The sequence below is a fragment of the Coturnix japonica genome, chromosome 7, assembly GCF_054131305.1.
Source record: "Coturnix japonica strain WE chromosome 7, WE-NBRP24, whole genome shotgun sequence".
In the NCBI taxonomy this organism is placed as follows: Eukaryota; Metazoa; Chordata; class Aves; order Galliformes; family Phasianidae; genus Coturnix; species Coturnix japonica.
In genome coordinates, this window is record NC_140669.1 from 16,172,508 (window position 1) to 16,185,310 (window position 12,803).

A 12,803-nucleotide genomic window follows, 5' to 3' on the forward strand; every position below is an offset into this window, starting at 1 on the left:
TCTTGTTCAGTGTCTGAGAACTTTCCAGGTTTGCTATTTGTGACTGTCTGTCTTCCCTGCCAATGACTGAGTAATTCTTGAAAATAAAGAGTATTACATGGCTGAAAATATGTAACTAAGTTTTTGAGGAAAGCAGAGTCCTCAGATAGTAGTTCTGGCAGAGACGAATACGCAGCTATACCAGCTGGATCTATTGCACACAGAAGTGTTTAGCACTTAGTGTTAAATAAATTCCAAAACAAATTTATAATCTGTGAGTCCTAATTACTGATCTCAAATAAACATCCTAAAGTAGGTCATTGAGATTTAACAATTAATCTTAGCACTATATGTCGGTTCTATATTTTGATGACAAATGTCAAATAACTTATTTGCTACTATATATCTATTCTGAATGTTAATGCTAATTCCTATGTAGCACTGAAATTTAAATACGTACAGATTATACTAGTTGAATTTGCATATAAGAATATAAAAGAGTACAGACATATTCAAGTGCTTTCAAATTCTCCATTTTAAGTTAATAAACATTATGATGTACTCCTCTTAAGTATTTTAATTACTTATTTATTTAAATAAGCATGTTCTCACTGAAAATTGAAAACAACTGGCCTTATTTTATTACTCTAGACTCCAGAGAAAACCAAATCCTCTACTGTGTCTGGTGGCCTGGCAACAGTAAGGAAACAATTTGAGAAAGGGAAGATGACCTCGTCAAACAGGACCTTTGCTCAATACCAGCACCAGCAGAAATCTGCACAGGTAACAATGGCATTTTTAATACTAAAATGTGAGGGATGCCCTGCTAAACAGCTTGATGGAAAAATATGATTATATGTTCTAATGAAGCATTACAGGCAAGACAGTGTTTTCACAGAGTTCATACTTGTAGGATTCTCTCTTTAAGGATATACTACATTACACATTCAGCAATCAGCATGTCTGAAAGCAGGCTTCTGATACAAAATGAAAAAACAAACAGAACAAATTAAAACAACCATCACCAATTACCACAAATGATGCAGCATGTTGTAACAAGGTTACACAGTAAAATAAATTTTAGCTGGAGGATGGCTGTAGTGCCCATGGTGCCTAAGCAGTGAGCAAATAAGAAAGGTAATTGCAAATAAGAACCTATGAAATCATAGAATGGCTTCTATGTTCCAATCCCACACCACGGTCAGTGCTGCCACCCAATGGATCAAGCTGCCCAGGTCCTTATCCAAACTGGCCTTGAACATGCCCAGGGATGAGACATCCATAGCTTCTCTGCACAGCTTGTGCAAATGCTTGTCTTTCCTCTAGAATGTTTTAATTATTACATTATTACATTATTGGGACCAACTGGATTCTTACTGAGCTGCATCTCTCCATTTCTTTCTATTCTGGAGCTAACAAGTACAGTCTGGGAAAACTTCAGACCTCATTCACTTGCACTGTTTTGCAGCGATAATTTAGAGTACTCAGTAATGCTGGTAGCAGTATTTTTTACAGTGGGAAAAAATGCAATTACAACCTCAGTCCACCTGAGTTCATACAACCCCTAATGGGTTATGTGTACCCGCTCCATCATTACAGGGAACTCCATCTTACAGAGCAGTAGTATTTTACTGCTTTTCAAGTGAAGACATGGGTATATGGAAAATGATGTGCACTTTAAAAAGATAAATTTAAAACTACATTTTAACTACAATTAATTAAAATGCTTAAAGAAGACTACAAACTGATTATCACTATAGTCATTATTCTGAAAGTAGTTTAGTCTAACAACTGTAAAATCCTGCTAGTAAGAGCAAGCAAAAAGGTAATGAAACAAATGCTTGAGTAAGCTGAGAAAAGAAAAGTGATGGGAAATTAAAGAGATTTGTGTTCAAGAACACAACAAAAAAGAAGAAAGACGTATTTGTAGACATTTTAATCAAATAAAAAGTATTGATTCTACCTTCCTTCAAAAAACAGTAGCTCTGCTGACTATCTAGGTTTGGGTAGACATTAATTAAGCTAGACAGTCTTGTTAACTAAAGTCAAACTTCATCATAAATTAAAAAAACAAAACAAACAACAAAAAAAGTGCAAATAAATTACTTAAATAACTTTTCTGCCTGAGCTTGAAGCATTCCTTTGTTAACAAAAAGACTGCTCACTTCATTGCTTTATAAGGGTTTATATCTGCAACTTGCACAAACATTAACAGGGCAAACCCAACCGTCTTACCAACATCGTGACAACTATCTCTGGAAAAACCCTGAGATACCTGAGAAGAGAACAGCATTTCTTTTATTTTTTTTTCCTTGTAATACTTTCTTTCATATCTTTCCTTTCAACTTAAATAATCTGCATATGCTTTTCTGATTATGTGATCCAACCTTGCTGCAATTTACTGGGTGAAGAAATGCAGAACCATGCACAGAAATTATGTGACCTTTTTGCATACTCGGAACAAAAGACTTTTCTTTTTGTGATATGAAGATGACTTCTGGCCAAGCAATGAAGTGGAGTTCTCTACAAAGCCACTATGACATTTTCATATCACAAAAATGTGACCTCTAAGCACAAATAATTAGCAAAAATAGTCACAGACATAGGAAATAAACTCACTCAAACTATGTAGAACAGTTTTTGAAATTAGGTTGAATAACTTGCTGAAAGACCACAAAATTCCATTACTATCAAATGTAACTGCACTCTCATTGAAAATGGGATTTTATACTTAGGTAGCTGACCTGACTCAAGGTCACTGAATCGATTCTCAGGCAGAATAAAGAAAGCATGTCATGTGAACACAGACCTCTTGATCCGGATAAATTCAAACCACTAATCAGTGCTTAAAAAAGAAAAAAATAATTCATTTTTAAGCAGTAATCTAAGGAGCTGAATATTTTACTAGAAAGTCAAATATTTCATGAGGACTGCATGGCTCAGCAATCAAAACATTCACATTTGCAGGTAATATTTAACTATTTATCTTTCTGGGGTTTTTTTTGTTTTGTTTTGTTTTTTTTTATTTAGACCACAGTCATTACTTGTAGATCTCTTTATTATACAGCAGATTTATTCCTGTGAAAAGTGGTCTATTATTGGTAGAAAGCACTAAAATCTTGTCCAAAAAGGAAAGAAACAATGAAAGCTTACCACAGAACTGCTACCTGCTTGTTTAAAGACTTGATCTTTAACTTGATTACATGCATCATGAACACCTGTTGTTCACAGACACAGGGTTAAGAACAGGTCATAATCTTCACTGTTATTGCTCTGGAAATGCCGGCCTGGAGTTGTTTGCTAGCTCGCAGTCTGCAGCAAATGCATGTTTGCATGTGGTAAAGCTGCTTGACAAGTAACTGAACAACCAGGAGGCTGAGACTTTGGGAGAATAAAACAATTAAAAATTTTTGGCCACTGTATTCTTTACATCAAACTCACAGGTTGCTGTTCTTTGGTGCCAAAATAATTTGATGTTTGGTATAGGCAGAACATTAAATCAGAGATTTACAAACAAATAACAACAATAAAAACAATGCTCCCAATCAGAAAAGAACTATTACTGGCACTCTGAAAAAGAAAGAAATTCCTTGATCTTGCCACAGAGGCTGTAAAATCACTGTTAGAACTGATCTGAAGGGCACAACAGCTGCTCAGACAAAATCTCATTACCCAGTGTCAGACATAAGCACTTTCTGGCAAGCAAGCTTAACCTCCTACACAGGAAGGATGAGTGAATTTTATTGGAAGTATTTGATTTGCACTCAATATTACAGTATTGTCTTTTGGGAAAGACACACATATAGGCAAATCTCTGTCATCGATGGTCATTCCGTACAAACTTTTTAAAGATCTCTAGAGTAGTAACTATCAATTTTCAGGTGATTGCAAAGGATAAGAATGAATAACATGACAATTTTAGTGAATGGTGAAAACCTAAACTTTCATGAGAATCTTCTGTACTGTGCTCAAAAAGAATCTATTTACATAAAACAAAGCAAAGCAGACAAATCACTGAGAAGAAGTGCAGAATTGATTTTGAGAAATTTCTGTAAGATTCTCAGAGTACTGATGTGCAGATGATACCATTATAAGAATACAAGTATCTAAGAAAGGATAGTTGACATCAGTTATTTCCTCTATTGGTAATGTTGTGATTGAACTTACTTCATAACTTACTGCTGCTGCTGCCTAAAGGGAACAGTCAGTTGGTACCATAAGTAAATAGAATAAGTTGTAAATGTAGTAATGCATAAATGATATTATCTTAGACAACTTCACACAGAGCTTCTACGATGATCATAATGTACAGCTAAACTAAAATAAACGTGCTTCAGATGAAAGTGAGTAAAAGGTTTCTGTGCTTCTACAAAGTTTTGGACTGCTTGATCTTGCTCATCTTTGTTTTTTTTCCAAAACATACATAAACTTGTCCACATCTTTATCTACACACGTATATTGCACAGTGCACACTTTCTGATTCTCAAAACAGACTTTCAGAACTGAGGAAAACTGCAAAAATGGCAACACAAAAAAGTAAAGTTTAGTCTAAAATACATAGGAAAGTCACTGAAAAATCAAATCTTGGTATATTTTGCATTAACAATTCTTTTCAGATTACTGCAGTGTAAAGACACTAAAACTGAAGTATGGGGCAGTAACATATAAGTACATGCAGTAACTGCAGTTCTGTTTAGTAATATAATCTGAATACCTAAATGAAAATGCACTTCTCTATAATAACGTATACAGACTTGAATAGCAATTAATACTTTAAAACATTCATAATTTTCTGTCTCCTAACAGGTAATGTATAAAGTTTGATTTTCAGTTTTCATATCTCTGAAATAATCAGACAAAAATTAGGCAAAATGTTGAGCATTACCTTTTTGTGATAGCTTCCACAATGATAGTGAACTGTTAACTGAATGCAGCCGTGTCAATGGTTTTCAGCCATAAACTTGTATATCTTTGTATTGCTGTTCAGTCTCGCCTTGCAGTTCATAAGCACTTTGCTTCATTTCCTAACTCACAGTGCAGTGGGAATTGTTTATGCCACAGAAATGAAGGGATCAAACCACCACAAGTGTTAGCAAGTTAAAAAATATCAAATCTAGATCATGATTTCATCTTCAGTCCTGTCCTGGAAGCAGGACTTTGTTTAATAAGCAAGAGCAACTTTATGCCATAGAGACCAACAAATAATTTTACAAAACATTCTCCATATTCTATGTGGTACACAAAGCATCCCACTAATAATAATGCTGTAAACTATATTAATCCCATCTATGATATCCTACAGTCCACCAGTACAGAAGAAGTAATGGATATTCCTACATTCCTCTTGTTTTGGGTGAGCAAGCATCATTTTACCCTCTGTCAATGGAATTTCAATTAGCAATTGTGACAGACACACAAAACATGAGAACCTCCATCCCCTCTTCCTCCTTTCACACCCTGAACCAGGCTATGTAATTATATTGTTAAAACCTGGCCCATAATGTTTAGGCAGCTACAGCTGTCACATTAAACTATTATAATCTTTTTCAATATTTCAACCACTTCATAAGCAGTACAAAAGTTATAGCAATAAACCAGTCCTGATTTTCAGATTAGATTTGCTTCCTGACTACATTAAGCCTAATTTTATATTCCTTCTTAATATCCCACACCATTCAAAGGACATATAATGACTATCATGAACATATTTTGTCTCTCATGAATGAGCTTTTCCAGTAATGAGATCTTGACTTACATATCTAAAATATTAACATGAGAATGGAAAAGCATGTATTAGGTGAAGAAATCATATATAAGCATAAATATATTCAAAACCATATCCTTATAGAATGAAAAAGCACATTGCACTTACACCCACACATACACATACTCCTTAACAGAGACGGAAAAATTTGCATCCCAATTTCTTTTCACTTTGCCAGGGTGCTAACATTACACCTCCTCATGTTGTGTGGCTCCCTCAGCTGCTACACACAACTTGTGCACACAAATCATGCTCTGACCTGTCCTGCTCAAGCCTCACCTAACCCTGACAGTTCAAATAACAGCATAGATGGGACTAACTGTGATGCCAGTAACATGCTAAATCATTTACAAACTCTGCTGTATAGCATCTATTTACTAAATTTTTTAATTTATGTGATTATTTTTATTTATCTTTAGGAGGCATCTAGTATCAATCAGCCTAAAATATCAAACAGCACCAGGGAAGCTGAATGCAATGGAATGACCTCCAAAGAAAGTCTAGTGGAAGCATTTCAAACAAAAGAGGTAATTTTATCAGTAAATCATTATATTGTTAATTATAGCAAGATGCCAGTTCTCATCTGCTTTGCTAATTATTCCACTTGGTACAGTAAGATATTGCTGCTCTGCTGATGGCAGCCCTCATGACACAGTGTATAACAATGGCTTTAAAATGGTGTTTAACAATGTTTTTTCAATGTGGTAACTAATTGGGTTTCTAATTCACACTTCTCTGTGAAGTGTCAAACACAGTTGCAGGAATAAGGAAAATGTTTACATGTTGCACTGAATCCTGTAGTAAAGCAAAGGTTTTGTGCACAGGTTTGTCTTGGGGAGCAAGGAATACTAGAGACAAACAGGGCTTCTACATTTACACAGAGCACTGATGAAACAGGTAAGTGGGCTCAAAAAGGAGCATGATGGACCAACCTCTTGGCCACTGACTTTACTCTCACAAATGTCCAACTCATAGCATACCGATGTGTTACCTCGCTCTCAATTCTTCAGCTCCCCCTTACTCAGTTAAGCTTATTCACTGATTTCAACAAGTTTAGACTTTGATGTACAGAGGAGTGAAGTTTGTAAAAGTTTGTATAGATTTAAATGTGTTCTTAAAGAAATGGTCAGAGTTGTCTGAAAATAAATGCAAATGCTAGTCCATGCATAAACAAAATTTTGCATGGAAAAGGTTCAACTTGTAGGCAAACAGAATGGGCCTGCAGAACATGAGCATGATGTTGAGATGCTGCTTCTGCAAGTTAGTGCCAGTATTAGGATTTGTGCATTATATTAAATCAAAGATCTCAGTCAGCTTTGAGCCCTGATGTCCAAGCAATTCAAAACAGTGGGCAATAACTCATCCCTCACCAATTCTTCTGTGTTGTTTTTTTTTCCTATGAATTTTTGTTCATGATCACTTGGCTCACTAGAGTTCTGCAAGGCCAAGCATTACTTTGTCTAGAGTCATAATGGTTTACAATTCACTGATTGAGTCAATTTCATGAAAGGTAGGGGGAGGAAAAGAAAATCCCTTCTTTGTTTCTTCCATTGCAGTAACCAGTGCAGTTATGAATGAGGACTTCCCAAAAATTTCTACACAGATCTTAAAACAGCAGTTTGAAATGACAGCTCAGGAAAACACTGTTCCCTCTGACAGAGAGACTGCAACACCTGCGAAAAATGTACAGGTTTGTACTTTTCATAAGAGGAATCTTTATGCTAATGAGAAGTGTGGAAATTGACACAGTAGTACATTATAACAGTTTGAATTTTTATTTTCAATATAGTTGCAATTAAAAATGAGAACTATAAAAGTGGTGGGAATCTATGGAGAATAGGAGCCATGGGCACATACAGTAAAGGACCTCTGATAATTCAACAAGTACTTCTATGTGACAAGCAACAGGAATTATTATTCCAAAGGAAGCTTTCTCCAGGATGCATGTTTCCAGAAAGCTCTAGCTTTTTGAAACTCACCCTCTTGAAACTCCAAAAAATGACACACCTTATCTACCACCTGATGAATTCAAAGGAGGTGATGTAACCCATAGTAAAGATTTATTTGAAACGAATTCAAAGGAGGTGATGTAACCCATAGTAAAGATTTATTTGAAAATATTCAAGGTGGTGAAGGGAAGAAATTTAAACAAATACTGAAAATTTATATTCAGCCCATGAGTGAGAGGATGCACAGAAAGGAAATATTGTATGCTTATGGTGGCTTTAATAAAAGCAGATAATTGATGCTATGGAAGAAAACAAAGATGACAAGACCTCAGTCAAACCTGTTAAAGATAAGAAGGGCAGAATGTAAGGAAAAGCTCTTTTCTTCTGGAGACTCCTTCTCTGTATTATGTGAATCTGAAAATGCTACCACTGGGAAAACCATTAGTGAAGAGTAAATAACAAAGGAAACGATGCAAAGTACTGAGCAGCATTTGAAAATCCATCACTCAGACAAGTGAAGTCTGGTTTGATATGAAGCTCCACAAGCTTCAGGAACCACAAGAGGCAGCCATTGAGCCAGCGAACAAACACAATCAATTCTGCTGCATCCAAGATGTAAACAATCAACACAATCCTCTGGAATCATGAAGATTCCTCAAAATGCCCAATCTAGAAAGAAAATGCTTTTCCAGTTCTACATGCAGAAGGGTTTGAAACAACAGAATCACTAGAAAAGAACAAAGATGCAAGCCTTACCATTAAGAAGAAATTGCAAAGGAGAACCACCAAGATTCTACTAATGGAAATCTGCTATCTGAAAATCCTAAATAAAACTGACACAATTCAGCATGATTCACAGTCTGTTGTGCAGTTGTGCATAACAGGTTTACAATAACAGGTTGAAATGACATGAAATTAACATATTTGTCTTAATTTTAGCCACCTCTCTCTCCTTCTGTCTTAGCAGTCTTTTTCCACTGTCCCTTTCCAAGGGCATCTAGTTTAAATGATAAGCCAAATGAGTTTCTAAAACTAACACATGAAGTTTTGGGGTCTTTTCTGATAAGATAATGACTGTATTTCAACTGGAAGAATTACGTTAAACTTGAAAGAGCATTACTGCTGCATTTCAGAAATAATAAAATGTATAGAACGCGTCTGATAACCTGATTTCTCATGTCTGGAAATAATGCAACATCTTAACTGAGCAGTGAGACCTAGGTCGTTATACAAGCAATGAGTTGCTCCACTCTGCTTTCACTCGTCTGCTCATACAGTATTAATTGCAATTCAGAATTCAAGACAGAAGAAAGAGTAGCATGGACTTTTCCAAGCCAAAGAGCTTCTCCATCTATACCCCTCACTGGTACAAAATAAGCCTTGTACCTATGCTTTGGACTTTACAAAACAACAGCAACAAACACCACAGTTTCTTATCTAATTAAGTATGCTTGCCGCAAGAGAGGAGTTGATTGAGTTAACTGATGCAGGTTTAGCTAACTCATTATCAAAAATTCACTCCAGTAAGTATCAGCTCTAAAAAGGAAAACTATGAAAATCACAAATACTTACGTTGTAGTGCACATGCACCCTAAAAGTGGATTCACAGGAGTAGTTCTCCCTGATGTACTCTGACATGGTGAGGCAAAACCTCCTCATCAAAATACATACATTCTGCTCAATTCCACTTCCACCGATAAACCTTTCATTATCCTATCCCAATCTACAAAATTAGTATTTCTTGGGAATCTCATAGTGTTTCATAGGAAATGTGAAATAGTTCTTCTAAATGTATGGATTTCTAAAAAGGTAAGGTGTGTTGTTCAGCCACTTTCTAAACGTTACTGTTAATTAATAACAGAAATGAATTCGTAGCTATCAGATCATGGATAATTAAAAGAACACTACAACTTTAACAAAAATATTTAGCATATAACTGGTACAGTTAAAAGTGAACCATTATATGTGGATTAGACTAACATATAGTTTTCTAATATTTGCATCCAGAAACTGCTGTTTCAGGAAAATGAGACATGCACACTCTGTCAGCAGAGAGTTTATCCAATGGAACGCCTTGTCGCCGACAAGCAAAACTTTCATAAATCATGTTTCCGATGTCACCACTGCAGCAGTCAGTTAAGGTAAGGAGTAACTGCACGTGCATTCATAGAAAAACTGCACTTGAATAAAAATTCACAATAGTTGGAATTATTTTCAAGTATGCTATTCAAGCTTGTAAGATTCCTCTTTTCATTTCTGCCACAAACATCTGCTCTGTGACTTGGAACATGGCCTTTTTGTTCCCTATAGCCTTCACTCTGCCTTCATCCTTCCAAATTCTTCTGCTGAGTATTTCATCTAGAAATAGTTTTAGGCCTTCAGGAGAGTGCAAAAAGAGAAAGCAGTAGACACGGATTTAGTCATAGAATTTAAAATATCTGACTGCAGGCCCAATACTCTTCCTCATCCATACAATGAACAAGGATAGTTCTATGCACTAGCAAACTGGTCCTGTAAACATTAACATGAATTGGTCCATCAGACTGCAAAGGCTGTCAATTCCAAAGGCTAATGAAAATCAGCACAGTATTTCCTCTCCCTACTTTATAGAAAGACATTAGTCTTCAATATTACTTGCAAAAAATATCCCCAGTAATCCCCAAGTACAGTTGAACATTCTTGTTAGAATGTAGGCTGTACAATAACTGAATATGTTCTTTCTCAAATAACAAGGCTTGACTCTTCACCAAAAATTTTATGGGAATACACAATTAGAGGATTTAGACATTAGTTTTGGGCATCAGAATCGGCCATTACATTGAATTTGTTCTTTTTTGCACTTCCTGCCTTTATATATTCTCATGTAGCGTACTTGAAATACCAAGTAAAGCGTAACATTCATGGTGGTTTTAAGATATATGGAAGTATAAAACCAGTTTTCTTCCGTTTGGCAGCCTGGGAAATTATGCAGCTCTCCATGGACAAATATATTGTAAACCACACTTTAAGCAGCTCTTCAAATCTAAAGGAAATTATGATGAAGGTTTTGGACACAAGCAACATAAAGATTTATGGAAGCCTAAAGATCAGTGTAGCTCAGCTGGCAATGTTAATGCTGAAGAAATAAATCTGATTAATCACGTACCTGTTGATCCTAAACTACTAAAAGAGACTGATCAAGACTTGTACTCAGGTACTGAAGGCATCAACTGTAATATTTTGGATAATAATTTGATAAAATCCACAGAAAGAGGTAAATTAAAAATGACATGGCCTCCTTTAACAGATGATACAGCACATAAGAAAACATACTCTATTGAAGGATCAGCAAAAGTAAATAAGCCAAAGTGGCCCCCAGAAGGTTTGGCTCAAGAAGGTTCTAGCTTACATGGCAATAAACCTCAAGATGATGAAAAGAATTTTCAGAACGAAAATGCTCCGACAGAGCAAAAAGAGAATGACAGTGCAAGAACACAACAGAATCAACACTCAGCCTCTACCTCCTTATCTGCAAAAGAAGCCACAAGTACCTGTAAAACTAAGGGTAATACAGGAAAAGTTGAGGAAACTGAGAACAAAACAGATGGATCAGAGATTAGGGAGGAAAGTGGAAAGGCTATTAATGAAAGTGATAATGTGATAGGGCATAATGCTGAGAAAGACAGAGAGAAAAAAAGTAACAAAGCTGGTGATCTTGAAGTTGTACAGGTTACTAACATTGATGATGAAATAGTACAAAAGAATCAAAAAGAATTCAGTTTGAACAGTAACAACAACAACAACTATGCCATATTTCCACACCCAAACATTTGTAGGCAGGAAACAACTCTCACAGCTTCATCTAACCGAATGACAGAATTAAGCCATGCAATTTGCACTGCACTGCAGCATGCCTTTGAAAAACTGGAAAATCAGTCTGGAAATGAAGAAATATTTCAGATACATGAATCTTTTGAGAGCTATTCTAGCAATACAGTAACTGTTTCACTAGATGAGCAGAGTTCAGAAGATGCTCGTACCTCTAATAGTCTTGCTCAATTTAATAAAGATGCCACTTCTCCAAAGTCTCATACTAATAGCACATTTGTTATAAAGGAGACACCTAATACAACATTCCCTGTTGGTACTGAGTTGGTTTGCATTGGAAAAGAATCAAAAAGTGACAAAAATTTAAATACTATTTTATCTGACACCGTGAAAGCATTATTTCTTAAAGAAGACTGCTTTGTTTTAGGCTTTAGTCTAATAGACTCAATAGACAGAACCAGGCATTCCTCCAGACCACATTCAAAAGAATGTAAGATTTGTAATAAGGAAGTGAATTATATTAATGTCTGTCAAGAAGACAAAATAGGCCAAGTATCCAAGAACGACAGAAGTACACCTTTAGAGTTACTGAACTCAAGATATACAACCTTTCCATCATCAAAAGGTGAGAAAGTAAAGTCCAAATAGCTCACTGTAGAAGAGCAAATTAAAAGAAATATATTCTGTGACAAATATGAACAGAACAGCTAAATGACTATGACTGTCATTCATTAAATATATGGTAAATCAAAATTTCTTCAGTTTAGTTATAGTACCTCTTGAATAATTTAATATCTAGAGATGATATGAAAATGTGCATTATGTACTGTCTTTTGCTTAAACTTTATTTACTTAACTTTATATTTAATGAAAAGGTGAAGAAGATTTCTTCAGTCTCTGTTTAGAACAACTTGTGTCTCTATGTTCCTAAATATTGCAGGAAATATCTTACTATGTGGCTGTCCTTCAGAAAGACTACAGTTCCATTCTACATTATTTGTAACAAATTAAGAGACAAAACAACTGATGCGTACAAAATAAGAAAAAAATACATTGCTAAGAGCTTTTTGTACATACTGTTATTATTAACACTGAGTTGTTGGTCCATGACATAGTATGTACGTTCACTGTATCAGCTCATATCGGAAGGGTGGGGCTTTTTTGCTTTGGTGTTTTGTTTTTTTTTTTGTTGTTGTTGTTTTTTTCCCCATATCATGCAGTACACAGTTTGAAATGGACTAGTAATTGAACTGTTTGCTCTACTCATAGAGCTGCTATGGCTTTATATTCAATGACAGGAGAAC

General features: G+C 35.4%; 1 protein-coding gene across 1 annotated transcript; it reads left to right on the forward strand.

The window, feature by feature from the left end:
- Positions 1-705: 705 nt before the first annotated feature.
- LOC116653666 (xin actin-binding repeat-containing protein 2) lies at positions 706-12,550 on the forward strand. Its single transcript, XM_085552903.1, is given in 5 exon segments — positions 706-762; positions 6,163-6,270; positions 7,347-7,433; positions 9,700-9,833; positions 10,647-12,550. Coding segments are annotated over 5 exon segments (1,950 nt in total). The 3' UTR covers positions 12,211-12,550.
- The last annotated feature ends 253 nt before the right edge of the window (positions 12,551-12,803 follow it).